The following is a 25057-nucleotide window of genomic DNA, read 5'->3' as shown; positions in this document are numbered from 1 at the left end:
AGGACTGGTGTAGTACTCATGAGGTGGATCCTGTACGTCCCCCGGTGCCGGGGGTCCTCGCTTTTCTTCAAGAGGGCCTCTCGAAGGGGCTGGCCTGGAGTACCCTGAAGGTCCAGATAGCTGCGCTTGGTTGTCTGCGCGGTAAGGTTCGCGGAGTGTCCTTGGCGTGTCATCCGGATGTGGTGCGTTTTCTTCGCGGGGCAAAGCATTTACGCCCTCCGGTACGGAATCCTTGTCCGTCTTGGAATTTGAATTGCGTGCTCTCGGCGCTTGGGGGAGCACCGTTTGAGCCTCTTAAGCGGGCGACGCTGAAAGATCTTACTTTGAAGACCGTGTTTCTAGTAGCCATCACGTCTGCTCGTCGGGTCTCAGAGTTGCAGGCCTTGTCCTGTCGGGAACCGTTCTTGCGATTTTCGCAGGGCGGAGTTTCCCTGCGGACTGTGCCGTCCTTTTTGCCTAAGGTGGTGTCCTCGTTTCACTTAAATCAGTCAGTGGACCTTCCAGGTTTTGAGGTCGGGGATCAGATGGACAAGGGGATGAAAGAGTTAAGGAAGCTCGACGTTCGCAGGATTCTGCTTCGGTATCTGGAGGTTACGAATCCTTTCCGGGTTTCCGACCATCTGTTCGTTCTCTGGTCCGGGCCTCGCCGGGGGTCTGCTGCGTCGCGGGCCACTATTGCGCGTTGGCTCAAAGAGGCTATTAGCTCCGCATATCTTCTGCACGGCAAGGTGGCACCTAAGGGGCTTCGTGCTCATTCCACTCGGGCGCAAGCCACGTCCTGGGCCGAGGTCTCTCAGGTGTCCACGCAGGAGATCTGTAGAGCTGCGACGTGGAAGTCCTTGCATACTTTCACTAGGCATTACAGGCTTGATGTCCAGGCGTCTGAAGCGCCGGGGTTTGGAGCGAGTGTCCTCCGAGCGGGACTCTCTGCTTCCCACCCTCAGTAATTTGCTCTGGTACATCCCAGGTGTCTGGACTGATCCGGGTACGTACAGGGAAAGGAAAATTAGTTCTTACCTGATAATTTTCGTTCCTGTAGTACCACGGATCAGTCCAGGCTCCCGCCCGTCTGTTCGGTACGATGAAGAGAGAGAGAGTCCGCTCATTTGGTTATTTGTACTGCAATTGTTCCAGTTCTTGGCATAAAGCCGCTTGCCTCTGGTCTGATGTTTTCGGTTTTCAGCCAGGGGGTGTTTGAATTGGTTTCAAATTGTTCTAGTTAGTTAGTCGGGCACTGGTTTGCTTTGACAGTTCGTTCGACTGAGGGGCTGTGGGTGGCACCTTACTATATGTAGGGAGCCCGTCAAGTTTTGCTCTGTCTCCATCTGCTGGTGCGGAGTCACAACCCAGGTGTCTGGACTGATCCGTGGTACTACAGGAACGAAAATTATCAGGTAAGAACTAATTTTCATTTTTAAATTGGAGAAAAGATCAAGTCCCGCTCGATCCTGCAGAGATAGCTAAAGGTCCCTCCCCCAGTTGAGAATTCCTGAGGTGATTTCCGAGATCCTTCAGACGTGTGCCTTGGTCTGGTAGCCGGTTCCGGACGTGGACTTTGCTGCTTAAGCAGCTGAAAGGCAGCAGGTGCAGGAAGCTGAGCATGGCGGTGATGGCCAAAACGCCCCCCCCCCACACACACACACACACACACACACACACACACACACAGCTGGAGACAGTCTGTATGCTGAACCCAGGTAAGTTTAAAAAAAAAAAAAAAAAAGAAAGACAATTGGAGGGATTTCCGGTAGGTTTCCTCCAGGCTCCGTGCAGTACCAACGTCATTCCTGCTCCCGTGGGGGTAAGGGGAGTTGGGCCTCTGAGCGGGTTGAGCAGCCTCCAGTGGGCTAGGCCCTGCTTTAGGAACACTGCATGGTCGGCCTCATTGATGCCATCTTGTGCGCGTTTCTGTGGGTGTGGTACGGCCCTACATAGGATGTTGGTACACCCAGTGTGTTGGCTCTGCGCGCACAACGTTGTAAGCGCATACATGAAAAGGCGAGCGTGCGCCTCGCTGCGCCCCGTCTAGGCGCTCTAAATTTGTGCGCATATACTTTTTTTTTAAGTGTGAGCTGATTGGGACGCACAGGTATCACCGTCAATGGCGCCAGCAACCAAGAAACCTACGCACATTGCTCTCTGTGCCGCTTGTTGTATTAGGGCTTCACAGCCTGACCTGAATCACAACCTGTGTCAGCACTGTGAGGAAGCCCAGGGAAAGTTGGCTTCCTTGGACTTTACTAAGCCCAGCTTCTCCCACTCAAATGGGTTAGCCACAGCTTTAACTGGAAGTACACCGGATCTGAGTACCCTCAGGACTGGGTTGTCCGTGGGACAAGGAAGTTCACAGGCACTTACCCAGTACCTCCTGGGTTAGGCATTGACCTGGCTGCCTTCTCTTGGATGGAATTTTTCCAGGGCCTTCAAACCTTCGTACAGGCGCAGTCTGCTACCTCACTTGCTCCTGTCCAGACGGAATGAAAGCCAGTAAGCCCTCCCTCTCCCAGTCCTATCAACAGACCTCGAGGCATGCCTCGCCTCACCGAGGTTATTCCTGGTAGGGACCCATATGACACAGAGGAGGATACAGATTTCTTGGAAGATGGGGAAATTCCCCCTGGTTTAGAACAGTTTCGGGCCATGCTACGGTTTTTCCATAGAGACAAATTGCTGGCCCTTGTTTCCCAGACCCTGAAGATGCTGGGAGTTTCTGGGGTGGACTCTGACGGAACCAAAGAAGAACCCCATTCTGGATCCGACAGTGAGAGAGCGTTTGCATTTCCTTAAATTGGATGTGCTGGCCTGTGCCATCTCTAAGTGAACAACTACCGCAGTGGAAGGAAGAGTGGCCTTAAAGGATGCGCACGATAGACGGATGGAGTCCATCCTTAAACAGGCCTTTGACGCTGTAGCAATTACCTTACAGATCGCTTCTTGGTGTACACTGGGAGCCCGTTCTTGCCTACTCCTTTCTCAGGTGATGGATGACTCGGGGGTAAATTCCAGAGAAGTTATGGAACCTGCCGCCTCCTTTTTAGCTACCATGGGCTCGTATCTAGTATGTACTTCAGCCAGAGGAGTGGCCTCAGTATTGGCCAGAAGACAGCTATGGCTGCGGAATTGGTCAGCAGATGCAACCTCCAAGGCAAATTTTACAAATATGCCCTTTAAAGGAACACTCATTTTCGGAAGTGAATTGGAAAAGCTGGCCAGTAAATGGGGCGAATCTCCAGTTCCCCAGCTACTAGAAGATAAAAGAAAGGCGAGATGCACTGTAATTTCTGAGGGGTCAATGCAGGGGCTCCCAATGCTTTTGCCCCCTACAGAAACTCAACATTTCAGAGGTGTCAGCCCTTTTATAGTAGACAGTCCAAGAGAGGGGCAGGTTCAGGTTCATCCCGAAGCCCACCCAATGAAAATTTGCCAACCCACCCTTGGAATGAGGAGATAGTTGACTGTTCTTCTTCTACCAGAGATGGGTTGAGATCACTTTGGACAAATGGGTCCTGGAGGTCAAATGAGAAGGATATGCGCTGGAATATTACAGCATTCCTTGGAACATATTCATGATGTCTCTTTACCATTCCCAGCACAAGAAGCAGGCAGTGGGGACTACTCTTTTGAGGTTCCTCAGGATGAGGGCTATAATCCCAATACCTGCGCCCCAGGAAAATATGGGACATTATTCCATCAATTTCAGCATGAACAAGAAGGAAGGTTCCTTTCGCCCCATCCTAGACCTCAAGAGTGTCAATTGACATCTACGAGTGAGTCATTTCCGCATGGAAATCCTAAGTTCAGTGATAATAGCCGTACAATCGGGAGAGTTCTTAACCTCCCTGGACCGATCCGAGGCCCACTTACATATTCCAATCCATTAAGAGCACGGTTTCCTATGATTTGCGGTACTGGGTTGCCATTATCCGCTCCAGGCTGTGCCCTCTGGACTAGGTTACCGCCCGCAGAACATTTTCCAAGATTATGGTAGTCGTAGCGGCAGCATTGAGAAAAGAGGGAATCCTGGTGCACCCATACTTGGACGACTGGTTGATCCGGGCCAAGTCCATGGAAAAGAGTCTCCAGGTGACCAACAGGGTGACCTCCTTGCTTCAGGAACTCTGGTCGTAAATCGGGACAAAAGCAGTCTCAAGTCCTCCTAGTCCTTGGAATATCTGGGAGTCTGGTTTGACACCAAGCAGGCTAAGGTCTTCCATCTGCCCACGCGGATAAGGAAGTTGATGTTCCAAATGCTTCATTTGATGAGCACAATATGCCTGACTGTGTGGCGCTATCTCCAAGTTCACTTCAGCGCTCGCTACTGTCACTTCGGAACTTGCAGTCTCAAGACCGATTCACCTCCACTTACTGATGGGAATACACTCTCTGCTTCAGTGGTGGCTAGAGGAAGCTCATCTGAGCAGGGGTGTACCCCTGTCCTCTCCGAACTGGATGGTCACAACAGACGTGAGTCCCTGGGGCTGGGGAGCTCACTGTCAGGAACTGACAGCCCAGGGACGTTGGACTGAGGAAGAGGCCCTCTGGAACATCAACTGCCTGGAAACCCAGGCATTCAGATTGGCATGTGTACAATTCAGCCACATACTCCAGGGTCAAGCGGTCTGCATAATGTCGGACAACACAACAACGGTAGCCTACATCAACCACTAGGGTGGAGCCAGCAAGTGTCACAGGAGATAGATCTCCTTATGGAATGTGTGGAAATACATCTACAGATGATCTCAACCTCCCACATAGCAGGAAAAGATAACATCCGAGCAGAGAGAGTCTGGATCCAGGAGATTGGGTATTGTCTGCCAAAGCTTTTCAGCTGATAGTAGATCGCTGAGATCTCCCGTTCTTCAACCTGCTGGCCACATATCACAATGCGAAGGTTCTACGACTTTTCAATCGCGGGAAAGATCAGTGGTCCCTGGGGGATCAACGCTCTCATTCAGACCTGGCTGGGAGAAGAGTTGCTCTACACCTTCCCTCTATGGCCCCTCTAGGGCAGGGCATTTGTAGAATCAAGCTCCACAGGGGTTAGTCCTATTAGTAGCTCCAGATTGGCCCAGGCATCCGTGGTATGCAGACATATGGAGACTCCTGGTGAAGACCCCCCTGTGCCTCCTACTGCACAGGGAACTGCTACAGCAGGGACCGGTCCTTCACAAGGATCAGACTAGATTCTTTCTTTCTTTCTTACAGTCTGGCCCTTGTGAGGGTTCGCCTGATGAAGCGAGGATATTCTGCAGTGGTAATTGCCACCTTACTCCAGTCTCGGAAGTTCTCTACATCCCTAGCGTATGTGCGGGTCTGGAGAGTATTTGAGGCCTGGTGCGAGGAACACAGGGTCCACCCTTAGGCAGTCAAAATCCCACTAATTTTGGAATTTTTGCAGGACAGCTTGAATAAAGGTTTGACCCTTAACTCCTTGAAGGTGCAGGTAGTGGCTCTCCTGTTTCAGGGGCGAGGTGAGTGGAACCTGCCTGTTGGCTCATCTGGATATGGCCCGTTTTCTGAAAGGGGTGAAACACCTCCGGCCACCCCTACAGTTGCTGGTTCCCTTGTGGAATCTTAATATAGTATTGGAGTTTTTGGCAGGGTCTTCCTTTCAACCATTTGTTAAACCTGAAAACTGTGTGTCCCTGGTGGCTATATGCTCGGCACGTCGCATCCCTGAACTACAGGCATTGTCGTTGTTTCAGGAACTGTTCCTCTGGATGACTCCAGGAGCGTTACAGCTTCGTACCGTTCCATCCTTCTTGCCCAAGGTAGTCTTTGAGTTCCATTTGAATCAGTGTATTTTGTTGCTATCCCTAGATAAGCACAAGGACACGGAAGAATACCGCTTCCTCCTCCGCCATTTGAATGTCAGTAGGGTTTTGGTGCGATATCTGGAAGTTTCAGAACTGAGCCGAAGGACAAGCCCGCCTGTTTGTCCTTCACAGTGAAAGAAAGCAGGGTGAACCAGCTTTGCGGGCTAGCATAGTTTGCTGAATTAAGGAGGTGGTCACGGGAGGCTATGTGGAGGCAGGAAAGCCATTACCCTTCTCAGGTTAAAGCCCATTCCACTAGGGTCAGGCATTCTCATGGGTGGAAGCTAGACTGCTGTCTCCTGTTGATATCTGCCAAGTGGCAACGTGGTCCTCCAGGTTCTATCGCCTGGACGTTCAGGCCCCGGAGGATGCAGCCTTTGCAAGGGCAGTGTTAACCAGACCGCGGGCAGCCTCCCGCCCCCATCGGGAGTAGCTTTTGTACATCCCATGGGTCCTGAGTCCATCTGGCTACACGCTAGGAAATGGAAAAATTATTTACCTGATAATTTCGTTTTCCTTAGTGTAGTCAGATGGACTCAGCATCCTGCCCATGGCTGCCCAAGAACGGTGCCAGTGATTCGCCCTTGAGGTGAATATCGATTCCAAGAGATTATGGGAAACAGTCATCAAGTCCCTAGATCAGGACATCTATAATCTTACTAGGGTTCATTAGTTGTTTGGTTGAGTACAGTTACGGTTATCCATTTCTAATCAAGTTTTTTCGATAGTATGTCCACAGTGGATTTTAAGAGAACACTGAAGGGCTGAGGTCACTGCGGGGGGGTATCTAGGGTGACGTCAGCTTTGAAACCTGACTCCGTCTCCATCTGCTGGCAGGGGAACGTAACCCATTGGTCCTGAGGCCATCTGTCTACACGAAGGAAAACAAAATGATCAGGTAAGTAATTTCTCCATTACTTCAGCTTCCGGTTCTCTGTCCCCTTCTCCTCTGCAGTTCCTGTATCGCTTTATTGCCCCAGATTTGCCCTCTCTTCTGCAGTTTTCCCTTCCCATGCTCCTGGCACTTGATCTCGCTTGCTTCTTGGTCTCCTGTACTCTCCCTGATTGATTTATTTCCGTGTGTGTGCTTCTACTTTCCCTTAGTAGGTTGCAGTCTGCCCCGCAGAAGGAGACCTGAGTTTCGCCTTCTCGGGTAGCAGGGGGTTGCCGTTCCATCCTGGCCCCACGATGCTCCTCACAGGCACAGGACAAAGACCCCTGCTGTAATGGCAGGTGCCAGAGTGCTCCTAGAGTGCCTCGTACAGGGGAACGCGACACAGCCTGGGGCCGGGGGGGGGTGAGGAGGCGGCAGCCGTGGCTCTGGGAGGGAGGGAGGGAGAGAAGTCAGCTGGGATCCAGAAGCTGATTAGGTACAAGTAGCCTGGGCATGAGATTGGGAGGTGACTGTAGCGTGGGTTAGTGAGACAGGAAGCAGCTGTTGCCCGGGAGGGGGTAGGATGCTTTGGGGTTGTCGTTCTGGGCAGCTGTTTATATCCACAGTCCACGTTCGGGTGCCAGGACTGTGTTGGGACCCCTTGGGGTTGGTAGGGCGGTCGTAACGCTGTGTCTGACTTTCCCCTGACAGTGGTGGAAGAGTGTAAGAGACAACTCTTGCAGGCCGGGTTCCAGGAGCTGAAGGAGGCAGACCACTGGGATATCAAACCGGAGCGGAAGGTACGAGTGCGACAGGAAGTGTCTGTGAACGGGTGGGCAGTGGGGCGGGGGGGCCCTCTTGTGTGTCAGGGCCTCAAAGCCTTTCCTGCCTGTAAAAGCATTGAGAAGAGGCTGCTGGGGCAGGAACCGAGGGGCCCTGCTGCTCTGTATTTACATCCGATGCTTGGCATTGGCTCCCAGCGAGGGCAGATCAGAGGCATTTACCCAGGCCCACCTGCCTGCTCCTCGTGCAAACTGAAAGGCCGAGGGGAGGAGCAGCAGCGCTCCCTGGAAAGCCTCTGCAATGTCTGCAGGAACGTCTGCCCGTACTGCTCTGAATTTCGGATTGTGTGCTTAGATGTGAACCTTTCCCCTCACTGTGTCTTTCTCTCTGCCACTTTCCAGTACTTTGTGACCAGAAATTACTCCACCATTGTGGGTTTTTGCAGTTGGGGGCCAGTACAAGCCTGGAAATGGATTCAGTTTAATTGGCGCTCATACAGACAGTCCCTGCCTAAGGGTAAGGAGCATTCACTGCCAGGACACAGACACGGGCTGCATATCTCTGTCAGGGCTGTCCTTGGGGTACAGGAAATAGGGGCATCCACCTCGCACCTTGTGCTTTCCACAGGACAACAAACAGCACTGTGTGCAGCCTTGTGCATGTGGGGTTGGAGTGAGCCAGGTACACGTGTGTGCAGCCTTGTGCACGGGTGACTGGAGTGAGCCGGGGCACGCACGTGTGCAGCCGTGTGCATGTGGGGTTGGAGTGAGCCGGGCACACGTGTGTGCAGCCTTGTGCACGTGCGGTTGGAGTGAGCAGGGCACGCGTGTGTGTGCAGCCTTGTGCACAGGTGACTGGAGTGAGCCGGGGCACGCACGTGTGCAGCCTTGTGCACGTGCGGTTGGAGTGAGCCGGGCACGCGTGTGTGCAGCCTTGTGCACGTGCGGTTGGAGTGAGCCGGGGCACGCGCGTGTGCAGCCATGTGCACGTGTGACTGGAGTGAGCGGGGCACGTGCGTGTGCAGCCATGTGCGCGTGGGGTTGGAGAGAGCCGGGCACGCGTGTGTGCAGCCTTGTGCGTGGGTGACTGGAGTGAGCCGGGCATGCGTGTGTGCAGCTTTGTGCACGGGTGACTGGAGTGAGCTGGGCACGCGTGTGTGCAACCATGTGCACGGGTGACTGGAGTGAGCTGGGCACGCGTGTGTGCAGCCGTGTGCACGGGTGACTGGAGTGAGCGGGGCACGCGTGTGTGCAGCCTTGTGCGCGGGTGACTGGAGTGAGCCGGGCACACGTGTGTGCAGCCGTGTACGCGTGGGGTTGGAGTGAGCCGGGCACGCGTGTGTGCAGCCTTGTGCGCGGGTGACTGGAGTGAGCCGGGGCACGTGCGTGTGCAGCCGTGTACGCATGGGGTTGGAATGAGCCGGGCACGCGTGTGCATGTGTGATTGATGCACATTCCTGGGGGATAGGAAGGCATTGCATATGGAAGGTGTGGCCTGGACTCCCTGTGGGCTCGGTGCGTGAGTCTCCCACTGTCCTTTTGTATTCTGATGCTTCTCTCTTCCAGGTGAAACGCAAGTCTAAGAGGGGCCAGGTGGGGTACGTGCAGGTGGGCGTGGAGTGTTACGGTGGCGGGATATGGAACACGTGGTTTGATCGAGATCTCACTGTTGCTGGCAGAGTAATTGTTAAGGTGAGCGTCCCTTCATCCATTTCCTGTTGTGATCAACACTTTGCAAACCTGCCTAGGGTTTCACCAACCCCGGGGTCTCAGTCCTGTGACTTCCCTGCCCCCGCACCACCACCGTGGTATCTCTGACATATAACCTCTCCAGCCATTCAGCACCTCCCTCCTGTGCATAACCCCCAGCCCTGTAATCCCTGTTTCCTCTAGTCAGCAGATCCTCTGGAGTTTGTGTTTTAGCTATGTCTGCTTTCTTAATCTGTCCACTGCAAAGCACTCTCTGCCCTGCAATGACTTTCTTGCATCAGTTCAGACAAATCATTTGCTTAAAACTATCATCATTTAACCAAAAAAAATAGGCCGTCCCTGTTCATACCCCAGATCAGCCCAGACAAGGGGGGTTTGCATCCCTACCAGCTGATGGAGACAGAGAAAGTTGCACTGGCACATAACCCGGAGCGCCACCTGCAGTCCTCAGTATTTCTCTGTCTCCAGCAGAGGGTGGAGATACAAACCTGCACATAACCCGGAGCGCCACCTGCAGTCCTCAGTATTTCTCTGTCTCCAGCAGAGGGTGGAGATACAAACCTGCACATAACCCGGAGCGCCACCTGCAGTCCTCAGTATTTCTCTGTCTCCAGCAGAGGGTGGAGATACAAACCTGCACATAACCTGGAGCGCCACCTGCAGTCCTCAGTATTTCTCTGTCTCCAGCAGAGGGTGGAGATACAAACCTGCACATAACCTGGAGCGCCACCTGCAGTCCTCAGTATTTCTCTGTCTCCAGCAGAGGGTGGAGATACAAACCTGCACATAACCTGGAGCGCCACCTGCAGTCCTTCAGTATTTCTCTGTCTCCAGCAGAGGGTGGAGATGCAAACCTGCACATAACCTGGAGCGCCACCTGCAGTCCTTCAGTATTTCTCTGTCTCCAGCAGAGGGTGGAGATACAAACCTGCACATAACCTGGAGCGCCACCTGCAGTCCTTCAGTATTTCTCTGTCTCCAGCAGAGGGTGGAGATACAAACCTGCACATAACCCGGAGCGCCACCTGCAGTCCTTCAGTATTTCTCTGTCTCCAGCAGAGGGTGGAGATACAAACCTGCACATAACCTGGAGCGCCACCTGCAGTCCTTCAGTATTTCTCTGTCTCCAGCAGAGGGTGGAGATACAAACCTGCACATAACCTGGAGCGCCACCTGCAGTCCTTCAGTATTTCTCTGTCTCCAGCAGAGGGTGGAGATGCAAACCTGCACATAACCTGGAGCGCCACCTGCAGTCCTTCAGTATTTCTCTGTCTCCAGCAGAGGGTGGAGATACAAACCTGCACATAACCTGGAGCGCCACCTGCAGTCCTTCAGTATTTCTCTGTCTCCAGCAGAGGGTGGAGATACAAACCTGCACATAACCTGGAGCGCCACCTGCAGTCCTCAGTATTTCTCTGTCTCCAGCAGAGGGTGGAGATGCAAACCTGCAGTCTGGAGTTTCAAAAAAAAAATAAAAATAGGAAAAGCAGACAGAGATGAAAATTAGGTTGGAAGAAAGAAGATTCCCTGTACGTACCCGGATCAGTCCAGGCTCCTGGTTGGGCCGGTATTCCATTTACTTCGTAGTACCCAAGAAGGAAGGAACGTTTCAGCCCATCCTGGACCTGAAGGGGGTCAACAGATGTCTGCGGGTTCCTCGGTTTCGAATGGAAACTTTATGGTCGGTGATCGCGTCCATGCGTCCGGGGGAGTTTCTGGCCTCTAGCAGATGGAGACAGAAGTTTACAAACAAAAACTCCGCCTATATCTAGGCTGGTGCCACCTACAGTCCGGCAGTATTACTTAATGTCAGAGCAGGAAAATCACAAATCAAACTGACTAACGAGCCTTCTAACCAGGACCAACACCACCGGTCCAACAGAATCCTCATTACCGGTTCTCAACGCCCAACTGGGAAAACGAACCCGAGATACCCATAACAGACAGAAAAGGAGCAAAATATAAAACAAGTAGCACAGAGACAAACTACACAAAACACCGAAATACAAGGAGAATTGATAAATTCCAGAAAAATTGAACATTTAGAAAATGAACCAAGAGCTAAAAATGTAAGAGTTCTAAACTTTCCTCGTATTGCTCTGATTTCTCAGGATGGACAATGTGATCAGCCTCCAAACTTAGAAATTGGAAATCTAACAGAATTTCTCGAGCAACCTTCAGAAGAACAGATTTGACTATTGTGGGACGTTGTTAATAAGTTTCTCATCGGTTTCAGAAAGAGAGATGATTCTGAAACCCTTTCTAAGAAATAGGGAAAAAAAGTATTTGGGATACAAGCTATGGATGTTTCCAGACTTGAGCAGAACCACCCAGCAGAGAAGGAAGACTTTCTTGGCCAGGGGTATAGGTGCGCAGATCACCATACGATATCCCTGCAAATGCATTCTTACATTAAATGATGTGAGATGCATCTCTTTTGATCCATCTCAGTTAAGAATATTTCTAGATACGCATTCCTTGAGTAAACAGAGCTCTACCTAATTCCTGTTTTGGGATTTAAGATGGAATTTAATTGCTGTGCCTCTTTTTTTCATGAGAAAAATGTTCCTTAATTTCTCCCAATATTATAAGGATTCTCTCTCCTTATTTCCTTATAATGGGATGGTTTTGTTTTGTGAATTTATCTTATCCTTATTTTGTGTAATGTAAATGGATTTACCTGTGGGAAATGTTTATGTTTCTGTATTTTTTGTCTACCTTGATCCCAATCCTTTGATAAGCGTGTATTGCTATCAAGTTTGTTCGAAAATGCAAAATTTAAAAATTAAAAAAAAAAAAAGGTAAGAACCTAATTTTCTTTTCCTAGGAGGAAGGCTCCCCCGAGGTGTTAGGTTCCCTCGGGTAGAGCAGGGCGAGCCGGGGTTGGTGATCTCTGATCTAGCTCAGCCCTCACCTGTCGGGGCGAGGATGGACGCCGGGGGATCCTGGTTCCCTCACCCCCCTCTGGATCCCCCTCGCCCTCAGCGGTCAGCGGCCGACGTCCAGAAGCGGGGACGTATTCAGGTTTATTTCTCCTTCCTTGCTGTAGCTGTTTCTGGGTGGCAGCAGCGTTTCGGTTGAGCAGCTTGACCAGCGAGAGGCAGAATCGGGTGAGTGGGAGCCAGATCTGTGGCTGAACGGCATAGGGAGTGTGGGGATCGCGCCAGCGGCAGTTTCCTGCAGCAGGGAGTTATCTTTAAGCCCAGTCACAGTTGAATGGCGCCTCCCACTCAGCGCAGGAATGTCTGTTGCGGCTGTAACTTAAAGCGTTTCCTCCTCGATGCAGCCGCGTTTTGCACTGATTGTGTCTCCGGAGGGGTTGGGACCTCCATGGAACTCTCTGGAGGTCGGCTGGGCCGGGGCAGGAGACCCCAGGGAGGGGATCGGAGGAGACGGCATCCATCTTAGCTCCACGTGTAAGGAGCCAGGCTTCTGCAAAAGAGCCTGAAGACTCCCTTCCCCTCCTCTTTCCTGTTGGTGACAGGTAAGGGGAAGAGGTCCAGGGGGACGCGGATCAGGATCAGCATTCCTCCTCTTCTGAAGGATTCTCCACAGATCTTGTCCTGCTCCTCCATAAGGCCTATATTGGCCAAGAAGGAGGCAGGACCCGGATGGCTAAGAAGCCCAGGGCAGATCAGCAGTCTGGATCGGGGGTATTCTGCAACGTCTCTGCCTCGGGCGGGGTCCGCTGGTGATGATGGGGAAACATCGGACGAGGCGGATGACCCTGATCAGGTACAGGGAGGTCCAGTAGGTGATCTGGACAAGGACTCTGTGAGCGCTTTTTGGCGGATCCAGTGCAGGATGCGGTGGGCGTCCTGATGTCAGAGGGGGACAATCCTAGGATGGTGAGATCCTTCTGTAAGGCAGAATTACATCTGCTAATTGCCCAGATTTTGGGGGAGTTGGAGATTTGGATTCTGATGATGAGGATGGACTGCGGGGACTGCCTAAGGCCTTACCTTTACTGAAGAAGTTGGTGGAGTGGGAGTCTCCCGAGGTGAGCCTGAGGGTAGCCAGAGCTATGGCTAAGCTGCATCCCTTGCCGGAACAAACCTTGGAATCATAGAAAATTCCCAAGGTGGATGCGGCAGTGTTGGCAGTGACCAGGACGACCATCCCTGTGGCAGGTTCGGCCAGGATCAAAAGCTGGAGGTTCTCTTGAAGAGGCTGTGTGATTTCAGCTTTAAGCCTTCGTACGGTGGTCTGCGGGACCTGAATGCAGGGAGCCTGCTTATGCTGGGTCCAGAAGGCACAGGAGAAGGTGTAGGGGTTGACGGATGAGACCGCTCGGGCTGCCCACTTGGAGGCAGGAGTGGCATATGTGGTTGATGCCCTGTATGACATGGTTTGGACTTCCGCCAGGAATATAGTCTCCACAGTTGCAGCATGGAGACTTCTGAGGTGGTGGAATTGGTCATAAGAACATACCATACGGGGTCAGACCAAGGGTCCATCAAGCCAATCCAGGCTATAAGTACCTGGCAGGTACACAAAAACTAAGTCTATCCCATACTACTGATGCTAGTAATAGCAATGGCAATTTTCTAAGTCAACTTAATTAATAACAGGTAATGGACTTCTCCTCCAAGAACTTATCCAATCCTTTTTTTTTTGTCAATTAGATTTTTATTAACCATTGAAAACATTAAACATAACATTAGACATAGAATATGACAACTATCCAATCCTTTTTTAAACCCAGCTATACTAACTGCACCAACCACATCCTCTGGCAACAAATTCCAGAGTTTAATTGTGCGTTGAGTAAAAAAGAACTTTCTCCGATTAGTTTTAAATGTGCCACATGCTAACTTCATGGAGTGCCCCCTAGTCTTTCTATTATCCGAAACAGTAAATAACCGATTCACATCTACCCGTTCTAGACCTCTCATGATTTTAAACACCTCTATCATATCCCCCCTCAGCCGTCTCTTCTCCAAGCTGAAAAGTCCTAACCTCTTTAGTCTTTCCTCATAGGGGAGTTGTTCCATTCCCCTTATCATTTTGGTTGCCCTTCTCTGTACCTTCTCCATCGCAATTATATCTTTTTTGAGATGCGGCGACCAGAATTGTACACAGTATTCAAGGTGCGGTCTCACCATGGAGCGATACCACATTGAAATCGTCGGTTCAGTTTGCTGCGGCAGTCAAAAAAGCAAACAGAATGTTGGGAATTATTAGAAAGGGAATGGTGAATAAAACTGGAAATGTCATAATGCCTCTTTATCCACTATGACACCTAGATCTCTTTCTTGGGTTGTAGCACCTAATATGGAACCCAACATTGTGTAATTATAGCAAGGGTTATTTTTCCCTATGTGCATCACCTTGCACTTATCCACATTAAATTTCATCTGCCATTTGGATGCCCAATTTTCCAGTCTCACAAGGTCTTCCTGCAATTTATCACAATCTGCTTGTGATTTAACTACTCTGAATAATTTTGTATCATCTGCAAATTTGATTATCTCACTCGTCGTATTTCTTTCCAGATCATTTATAAATATATTGAACAGTAAGGGTCCCAATACAGATCCCTGAGGCACTCCACTGCCCACTCCCTTCCACTGAGAAAATTGACCATTTAATCCTCCTCTCTGTTTCCTGTCTTTTAACCAGTTTGTAATCCACGTGGAATGAAGCATTTGCGCCCCCCTGTTCATAAGGTGAGTCCTTTTTGGAGCCTTAATTTGGTCCTCAAGGACACGTGCGGAGCTCCATTTGAGACTCTTAAGAGAGCCACCGTGAAAGATTTGACTCTGAAGATGGTTTTCTTGGTGGCCGTTTGTTCAGCCAGGAAGGTGTCTGAATTTCAAGCCCTGTCATGTAGGGAACCCTTTTGAGGATTGCGGATTGCGGAGTTTCCCTGAGGAAGGTTCCATCCTTTCTGCCGAATATAATTTCAGCGTTCCGCTTAAGTCAGGCAGTGGAGCTTCCGGCCTTTCCAAATCTAGAGACTGATAGGCCTCATGCCAAGGAATTAAGACATTTGATTGTCAGGAGGGCTTTGTTGCGGTATCTGGAGGTCACTAACAGTCTCAGGCTGTCGGATCACCTTTTTGTGCTTTGGAGTGGTGCAAAAAAGGGTCAGAAGGCATCAAAGGCCACGGTTGCACATTGGTTGAAAGAGGCTATTGGTTCCGCATTCATCTGTCGTGGTCGTCCTATCCCAGAAGGGGTTTAAGGCTCATTCTATCCGTCCTATCCCAGAAGGGGTTAAAGGCTCATTCTATCCGTCCTATCCCGGAGGAGGTTAAAGGCTCATTCTATCCGTTCCCAGGCAGCCTCCTAGGCAGAGTGCTAAGTACCAACTAGTTTCGCCACAAGAGATTTGCAGGGTGGCTACTTGGACGTCTTTGCATATCCTTTGCCAGACGCTACTGATTGGACATCCAGGCCCCGGATGTTGGCAATTTTGGTGAAAGTGTTCTTCGAACGGGACTCTCACAGTCCCACCCCAGTTAGGGAAGTTTTGGTACTGCCCGGTAGTGGAGAGGGATTTTAGAGAGTCTGCGCGATCGGTCTGCTTTAATATTTCTGTTCCCTGTAGGTACCAGGATCAGTCCAGATGGTGGGTAATGTCCCCCGTCCAGCAGATGGAGTCAGACAAAACTTTGAAGGATGCTTCCTTATAAACCAGTGCACTCCCTGTCTCACTCCAGCAGATAGGAGCAGGGGAACCTCTGTTTCCCCACTACATTTATTTTACAGTTCTTGTTTTCTTACCTTTTCTACTCTCAAGCTTCTTTGATGGATCAAGTTCATTCAAAAAAACAAACAGGGGTCCTAATTTTTTACCGGCTTAACTTGCAGACAGATCTGTATTCTTTCTCTGCCTGTTTCTTGTTCTCATTGGGCTGTGCAGGGTAAGTTGTCTTTTTTCCCCTTTAGCTTTCTTTTTCAGTACAGTTTGGAGGTTTCAAACTCTTCCCCCCCCCCCCCCCCCCCCCCCACGTTCCGACCCGCGTTCAGAGAACCGCATTCCTCAGGACTGCTGAGGTTGCCTTCCTCTGCGGAGCCTGGCCAGCTCTGAGGGTCGGTGTAATTTAGTAAGCGGAGGCTCCTTCCCGCGGCACTGCCGGTCACTGCCTCGTGACTCCCTTCCTCCTCATTCCGGTCCTGCCGAGGGCTTGCCGATGTGCTGCGTGCGGGGAGCCCGGATCGCGCTCTCCCGCAAGGGGATCTGCACGAGGTGCCTCCCTGGGGGGGGGGAAGGGCACCTCGCAGCCGGCGGGAGGTTCAGCATTGTGCTCCTCAGTGCGCTCTCAGAGAAGGCCCCGATCCCACTGAGCGTGGGAACGGCAGCCATTTTGGACTCAGAGCCGGTGGCTCTGGCTTCCCCAGAAGATGACTCAGGGGATATTTCTTTGCTTTTCCCGCCGCTATTGACACCGGTTCCGTCTCTGGGATGCATTTTACCTCCTGGGGACTCCTCAGTTTTGCTGCCTCCTGGCCCGCCGCCGTTTTCCACAGACTTTGTGCTTCTTATGCACAATGCCTATCTGGCCAGGATGTCCCAGCCTCAGGATTCCGCCCCTAGACCTCCACCTACCAAAGTTCCCAGGATGGTTGACCCTCCTCCTGTGGGAGTTTCCCAGGGAGTATAGGCCCCAGGGGTGGGGGCCTCCGAGGTCCCTCTGGAGTCCTCCAGGGTGCATTTGATTCTCCCCCCTGTGGGGGGATGGATGTCGCACCAGACCCTGACCTGGATGATCCCTTACTTGCTGTCCAGATGGAGGGGGATGATTCATAGGGTGTTGCGGATCTTCCAGAGGGACAAGTTGGACACTTATCCCACATATCTTTCAGGAACTGGACATTGAAGCCCCTCTGGAACCGCCAGGCCCCTATCCTTCGGGGAAGAAGGGAGACCCTGTACTTGCGGGGCTACGCCCGCCTACCAGGCCCTTTCCTACCCATACCACCTTTTTCCAGTTGTCAAGGGAGTGGGATTCGCCCGAAGCCTCTCTAAAGGTCAGCAGGGCGATGGAAAAACTCTACCCCCCCTCCCTGAGGACTTTCTAGAGCTGCTTAGGGTCCCGAAGGTCGACTCCACGGTTTCGGCAGTTACGAAGCGAACAACTATTCTGGTGACAGGAGGCAAAGCACTGCGGGATCTTCAAGACAGGAAACTAGAAGTCTACTTCAAGAGGGTGTTTGAGGTTTCGGCACTGGGAGTCCTGGTGACTATCTGTAGCTCGCTGGCGCAAAGAGCGGGACTCCGCTGGTCCAGCAGCTCCTCATGTCACAGGACCTGCCACCGGAGGAGGCATGGCAGGCAGACCGATTGGAGGCCATAATTGCCTACGGGGCAGACACTCTGTATGATCTCCTCCGAGTTCTGGCCAGATCAATAGTCTTGGCAGTCTCGGCACGCCGCCACCTCTGGTTCCGCAACTGGTCAGCGGGTTCCTCATCCAAGACACAGCTGGGCTCCCTACCTTTTAAAAGGAAATTTCTTTTCGGGGATGATCTGGACCAGATTATCAAGTCCCTCTGAGAGAACACAGTGCATAGACTCCCGGAAGATCGGCCGCGAGCTACTAGTCACTTCAATGCCTCCAGAAGCCATTTCCGCACTCAGCGTCGCTTTCGCACCACCAGGCAAACAACCCCTCGGATGCCCTCTTCTCGATCTCAGTCTTGGTCCCATTCCTTTCGAGGCCACAGATCAGCAAGGGACAGGATGGCCCAAGGGGCACCCTCCAAGTCTTCAAAATGATGCCAGGCTGACCCACTCACCGCTGCCCAGGATTGGGGGGCGGATCTCTCTTTTCTATGAGGAATGGGTCCGGATCACATCGGATCAGTGGGTCCTCGATATCCTAAGGCACGGCTACGCATTGGACTTTGCTCGACCCCCAAGGGACAGAGTCCTCTTCTCTCCCTGTGGGTCCCCCCAAAAGCAGCTCATCGTTCGACAGACTCTTAGCTCTCGGGGCAATCATCCCAGTGCTCCCCACGGAAGTGGGCGCCAGCCATTATTCAGTCTACTTTGTTGTCCCCAAGAAGGAGGGAACCTTCCGCCCAATTCTGGATCGCAAATTGGTCAACAAATTGCTCAAGGTCCCGCATTTCAGGATGGAAACCCTTACGCTCGGTGATTGCTGCAGTTCATCAAGGGGAATTTCTGGCCTCCCTGGATCTGACAGAGGCTTACCTTCACATTCCCATTCTCACAGCACATCAGCGTTTTCTTCGATTCAAGATTCTGGGCCAGCACTTTCAGTTCCAGGCCCTAACTTTCGGCCTGGCGACTGCCCCCCGAATGTTCACGAAGGTCATGGTGGTGGTGGTGGTAGTGGCAGCTCTCCGATGAGATGGCATACTCGTTCACCCTTATCTGGACGACAGGCTCATTCGGGCGAAGACTTTGCGCCAGGGTCACTGGGCGGTCAACAGAGTGGTGCAGCTGCTCCAATCCCTCGGTTGGATCATCAATTACCCCAAGAGCAGTCTTACTCCTTCTCAGTCACTGGACTTCTTGGGAGCGAGGTTCGACACAGCGACGGGCAAGGTCTTCCTCCGATCAGATCGGGCACGGTCACTCTCGGGGCAGGTCCAAAGCTTTCCTTGCCTCTCCTTTCCCATGGCTTGGGATTACCCTACAGGTTCTGAGCTCCATAGCATCCACTATCGACCTCGTACCCTGGGCATTTATGCATATGCGTCCACTACAGAGAGTGTTACTCTCACGATGGAAACCGGTGTCGCAGGAGTACTAGGCCATCCTTCCACTTCTGCAGTTCGCCAAGGATAGCCTGCTCTGGTGGCTAGACCCGCTCCACTTGGCGCAGGGAATGCCCTTGGACACTTCAGAATGGGTGGTGATCACCATGGATGCCAGTCTCTCCGGCTGGGGGGGCAGTCTGTCAAACGAGCTCCATGCAGGGACAGTGGATGAGGACTCAAGCTTCTTGGCCAATCAATCACTTGGAAACCAGAGCAGTCCGCCTGGTGCTGAGGAGTTTCCTTCCCCCTCGTCCGTCATCGGGCGGTCAGTATTCTCTCAGACAACGCGACCATGGTAGCATATATCAATCACCAGGGGGGCACGAGAAGTCGTCATGTCTCGTTGGAAACGGACAAGCTGATGGCGTGGGCGGAGATCCACCTCTCTTGACTGGCGGCCTCTCACATTGCAGGAGTCGACAATATTCAGGCGGACTTCCTGAGTCGACAGAGTCTTGATCCCGGGGAGTGGGAGCTCTCTGAGGAGGCGCTGCAGATCCTCACCCAGCGTTGGGGGACCCCTCACCTGGACCTCATGGCCAACTCCCTAAATGCAAAAGCACTGCGCTTCTTCAGTCGCAGAAGGGAGCACGGTGCAGAAGGTATGGATGCGCTAGTTCTCCCGTGGCCCCGGCATCTTCTCCTCTACGTGTTCTCTCCGTGGCCCCTCGTGGGCAAGGTCCTCCGGAGAATCTAACTTCACCAGGGTCCGGTGATTCTGGTGGCACCAGCATGGCCCTGTCGTCCGTGGTTCGCAAACTTGATCAACCTAGCTGTGGACGGCCCGATCCACCTGGGCCATCTGTCGCGCCTACTTCATCAAGGACCAGTATTTTTTCCTCCAGGCAGATCGCTTTTTGTATTGCGGCTTGGCTTTCGAGAGGCGCAGAGTAAGCCGCCGCGGATACCCGGAGGCCATAGTTTCGACACTCCTCCAGGCTCGCTTATGTCCGGGTTTGGAAAGTTTTCGAATCCTGGTGCACTACCAACTTAGCATTACCATGGAAGGCTTTAGTACCTCAGATCCTTTCCTTCCTTCCTTCAGGCAGGTCTGGAGAGGGGCCTCGCCTACAACTCTCTGAGGGTCCAGTTGGCGGCCCTCAGATCTCTGATTCATTGTCGGGGGGGGGGGGAATTCCACCTTCCTCTCACCCGGATATCGTCCGGTTCCTCAGGGGTGTGAAGCATCTGAAGCTGCCAGTTCAGGCTCCTTGTCCTTCCTGGAGCCTCAACTTGGTCCTCAGAATCTTGGGCGGCCCTCCCTTAGAGCCTCTATGCGCCGCTACCCTCAAAGATCTCACCCTCAAGACGGTCTTCCTCGTGGCCATTTGCTCTGCCCGCAAGATTTCCGAACTTCAGGTGCTGTCCTGCAGGGAACCTTACCTCCGTTTCACGGATTCTGGGGTCACCTTGCGCACTGTGCCCTCGTTTCTGCCCAAGGTGGTTTCTGCTTTCCATCTGAATCAGACGGTGGAGCTCCCTTCGTTCTCCGCTGACAATCCATGAGATCTTCGAAAGCTTGATGTCAAGCGCATCCTGATCCGTTACCTGGAGGTCACTAATTATTTTCATCTGTCGGACCACTTGTTTGTTCTTTGGCATGATCCCAAAAGAGGATCCAAGGCTACGAAGACCACGATTGCTCGCTGGCTGAAAGAAGCCATTGTGGCAGCGTATATATGCGCAGGTCGGCATCCCCCGATGGGCATCAGGGCCCACTCTCTTCGCTCTCAGGCGGCGTCCTGGGCGGAGCGCCAGTCTGTTTCTTCTCAGGAGATCTGTCGGGCAGCCACCTGGAAGTCATTGCATACCTTTGCTAGATACTATCGTTTGGACATCCAGTCGTCGATTTTAGGTTCCTTTTGGCGACCGGATCATTCGAGCAGGTCTATCAAGGGCCCACCCTCAGTAGGGAAGCTTTGGTACATCCCACAGTCTGGACTGATCTGGGTACGTACAGGGAAAAGAAAATTATTCCTTACCTGCTAATTTTCGTTCCTGTAGTACCATGGATCAGTCCAGATGCCCTCCCTCAACATTGTTGGGATTTCTGTTTGGGGTCTACTGCTCGACTTCCTTGCCTTGTCTTCACTGCTTATCTACTACTGTTGTAGCCTCTCTTTAGTGGGGCTGTTTTTCAGAGTTCTTTTTGCAAGTTGCCTCTTGGCATCGGTTTTGTTCATGTTCTCTGATTATTTCTGAAGGTTTCCCATTAGTCCTTTTACTAGCGATTTCTCGTCCTCTGCTCATTCTGGGGGATATAGTAGAGTTGATTGGTTGAACGTTTTGTTAAAATGTTTTATGCTCTGATACTGAGGAGATGCAGGTGGCACACCGGGTTAAGAGGCGGTGACTGTGAAACTCTCTCTGTCTCCATCTGCTGGAAGGGAGGGAAATTAGCAGGCAGGAACCAATTTCCTTTCAGCAGAACTTGTCCGCTGAATCACTGGGCAGAACATCCTGTATCCTCCCCAGCTTATGTTATAGTTCTTCTAACGTCAGATGATCTTCCCATGTTGATTCAACTCGGTCTGCCCTCGCTGGCCTTTGTACTCAGAAGGAGAAGTCGTGTCGCTTACAGTTGTACCCTGGTTAGAGAGAAGCCGGGTTCCTGTATGGCCTCCGACCCCCAGGAAAGAGGGGGAAATGTGTGGATGCTGAACCCCGCGTAAGCAGGTCTCACGGTACCAGCGCTGGATCTCTCTCTCTCTGCTTTGTTTTCAGGATGGAGCACAGCTCCAGCAGCGCCTGGTTCAGCTGGACCGTCCCATCCTCAGGATCCCTCACTTGGCCATCCACCTGCAGAGAAACATTAATGAGAGTTTTGGGCCCAACGCAGAGCAGCACCTGTAAGAGCTTGCGGGGCGTAGGCTGTGTACATTGAAGGGAGAAGGCTTATTCTCCTGTGGTGAGAGCGGCTGTCCCTGTACTGGGGGTGGTGGTGAGGGAGTAGAGCCTGTCCTAGGGAGGGTGAGGGGAAACCTGCCACGCAGTGCAGAGGAGGATGCTTTGCCGTGTGTAGGGGCTCTGTCTGTCTGTCTGTCTGGCTGAGATGTAGGGCACACTTTCCTGCACAGGGCATGGAGGATGGGGAGTATGCCCTGCCTTGATGTGGACAGAAGGGGAGAACACAGTTGGGGGTGGAGGATGCTGATCTGTGAGACGGAGGGGAAGGGGTTGGGGGTTGGGTAGTGGAAGGGGAAGGGTCCTGTGGGGAGGAGGGGAAGGGGTTGGGGGTTGGGTAGTGGAAGGGGAAGGGTCCTGTGGGGAGGAGGGGAAGGGGTTGGGTAGAGGAAGGGGAAGGGGAAGGGTGCTGTGTCCTGCGGGGAGGAGGGGAAGGATGGCGAGGGCGGCTGGGTGGGGAGAGGATGCTCTGATTTGGGGGCTCGTGTCCGAGTGCATGGACGTTACTCATGATTTACAGAGGATTTTACCCCCCTCCATGCAAATCTTATCCTCGTGAAGGCATTAACTATTTCTCTCTGTTGCAAGCGGAGCATTAAAGCCAAGAAGGCGTAGCCTGGGTACTCTTAATGCTGGAGACGTAGCTCCTGGTGAGAGGTGAGGTGGGGGCCAGTGTTAGTCGGGTACGGTCCCTCACCCTGGATCCGGGAGCCCTCCACCCAGGAACTCCCAGACCTGAATTCAGCACCCGAGGAAGTCCAGCAGGAGGGAGATTTATCTGTTATTGAGCAAGAAAATAAAATCCTGGCTTTTTAAGCAGTGAGGAGATCGACCTGGGATGTGCAGGGTCCTGCTCTCTCCCTGTCACGTTGCTGATTGAGGGGACAGAGCTGGGATGTGCAGGGTCCTGCTCTCTCCCTGTCACATTGCTGAGTGAGGGGACAGAGCTGGGATGTGCAGGGTCCTGCTCTCTCCCTGTCACGTTGGTGAGTGAGGGGACAGAGCTGGGATGTGCAGGGTCCTGCTCTCTCCCTGTCACGTTGCTGAGTGAGGGGACAGAGCTGGGATGTGCAGGGTCCTGCTCTCTCCCTGTCACGTTGCTGAGTGAGGGGACAAACCTGGGATGTGCAGGGTCCTGCTCTCTCCCTGTCACGTTGGTGAGTGAGGGGACAGAGCTGGGCTGTGCAGGGTCCTGCTCTCTCCCTGTCACGTTGCTGAGTGAGGGGACAGAGCTGGGATGTGCAGGGTCCTGCTCTCTCCCTGTCACGTTGGTGAGTGAGGGGACAGAGCTGGGATGTGCAGGGTCCTGCTCTGTCCCTGTCACGTTGGTGTGTGAGGGGAGGCAGTGAGGGGACAGAGCTGGGATGTGCAGGGTCCTGCTCTGGCCCTGTCACGTTAGTGTATGAGGGAGGCAGTGAGGGGACAGACCTGGGATGTGCAGGGTCCTGCTCTGTCCCTGTCACGTTGGTGTATGAGGGGACAGAGCTGGGATGTGCAGGGTCCTGCTCTCTCCCTGTCACGTTGGTGAGTGAGGGGACAGAGCTGGGATGTGCAGGGTCCTGCTCTCTCCCTGTCACGTTGGTGAGTGAGGGGACAGACCTGGGATGTGCAGGGTCCTGCTCTGTCCCTGTCACGTTGGTGTATGAGGGGAGGCAATGAGGGGACAGACCTGGGATGTGCAGGGTCCTGCTCTCTCCCTGTCACGTTGGTGAGTGAGGGGACAGAGCTGGGATGTGCAGGGTCCTGCTCTCTCCCTGTCACGTTGCTGATTGAGGGGACAGAGCTGGGATGTGCAGGGTCCTGCTCTCTCCCTGTCACGTTGCTGAGTGAGGGGACAGAGCTGGGATGTGCAGGGTCTTGCTCTCTCCCTGTCACGTTGGTGAGTGAGGGGACAGAGCTGGGATGTGCAGGGTCCTGCTCTGTCCCTGTCACGTTGGTGTATGAGGGAGGCAGTGAGGGGACAGAGCTGGGATGTGCAGGGTCCTGCTCTCTCCCTGTCACGTTGGTGAGTGAGGGGACAGACCTGGGATGTGCAGGGTCCTGCTCTCTCCCTGTCACGTTGGTGTATGAGGGAGGCAGTGAGGGGACAGAGCTGGGATGTGCAGGGTCCTGCTCTCTCCCTGTCACGTTGGTGTATGAGGGAGGCAGTGAGGGGACAGAGTTGGGATGTGCAGGGTCCTGCTCTCTCCCTGTCACGTTGGTGAGTGAGGGGACAGACCTGGGATGTGCAGGGTCCTGCTCTCTCCCTGTCACGTTGCTGAGTGAGGGGACAGAGCTGGGATGTGCAGGGTCCTGCTCTCTCCCTGTCACGTTGGTGAGTGAGGGGACAGAGCTGGGATGTGCAGGGTCCTGCTCTCTCCCTATCACGTTGGTGTATGAGGGAGGCAGTGAGGGGACAGAGTTGGGATGTGCAGGGTCCTGCTCTCTCCCTGTCACGTTGGTGAGTGAGGGGACAGACCTGGGATGTGCAGGGTCCTGCTCTCTCCCTGTCACGTTGGTGTATGAGGGAGGCAGTGAGGGGACAGAGTTGGGATGTGCAGGGTCCTGCTCTGTCCCTGTCACGTTGGTGAGTGAGGAGACAGACCTGGGATGTGCAGGGTCCTGCTCTCTCCCTGTCACGTTGGTGAGTGAGGGGACAGAGCTGGGATGTGCAGGGTCCTGCTCTCTCCTGTCACTTTGATGTATTCCCTCCTTTGCCCTCAGTGTCCCCATTCTGGCCACGGCTGTGCAGGAGGAGCTGGAGAAGGAGTCATCGGACGCGAGCGTCTCCTGTCCGTTCTTCAGTGACTGCAGCTTTTCGGTAAGAGTCACATCCTCAGGAAGGAGCCGTGGATGCCTTCTGCTCTTGGGGCAGGCGAGGAGTGGGCAGTGTGAGTGCGGGGGAATGGGGTAAGATGCTGGACCAGCGGTGTCCTGACAGCTCGGGGTAGGGCAGGGTCTGTCTGTGCATGTCTCTTCTTCACCTCTGCCTGCTGTCGTGCTTTGCTTCCAGTCTGAGAGACATCACCTGGCGCTGCTCTGCCTGATCTGCTCGCAGCTGGGAATCGGGCCGGAGCAGATTCTGGAGATGGAGCTGTGCCTGGCAGACACCCAGCCCGCGGTAAGCAGAGGACTCTCTCAGGCCCCGATGTAATGAGCCCGCTCGGCTCTGCAGGCTCGTCCCGCGCGCTCCCCGCCTGCCGGCCTAACGCTGGAGACTGAGCTTCTGCTCAGAGGTGGCGCAGGCTTTCTGGGAC

The 25057-nt window shown here is 53.1% G+C and overlaps 1 protein-coding gene across 1 annotated transcript in view; it reads left to right on the top strand.

Annotated features, from left to right (window-relative positions):
* The window catches only part of LOC115093362 (aspartyl aminopeptidase-like), a gene marked incomplete at its 5' end in the record, with an annotated part of 61822 nt that overhangs the window by 4777 nt on the left and 31988 nt on the right, over window positions 1-25057 (top strand). The window contains 7 exon segments of the mRNA XM_029605004.1: window positions 7402-7490; window positions 7875-7907; window positions 7909-7989; window positions 9039-9164; window positions 21642-21766; window positions 24525-24621; window positions 24814-24921. Of these exon segments, the coding sequence (XP_029460864.1) occupies window positions 7402-7490; window positions 7875-7907; window positions 7909-7989; window positions 9039-9164; window positions 21642-21766; window positions 24525-24621; window positions 24814-24921 (659 nt within the window).

Source organism: Rhinatrema bivittatum, chromosome 6 (assembly GCF_901001135.1).
Source record: "Rhinatrema bivittatum chromosome 6, aRhiBiv1.1, whole genome shotgun sequence".
Lineage (NCBI taxonomy): Eukaryota > Metazoa > Chordata > Amphibia > Gymnophiona > Rhinatrematidae > Rhinatrema > Rhinatrema bivittatum.
The sequence above is the reverse complement of the archived record's forward strand: the minus strand, read 5'-3'. Positions and strand labels throughout refer to the sequence as shown.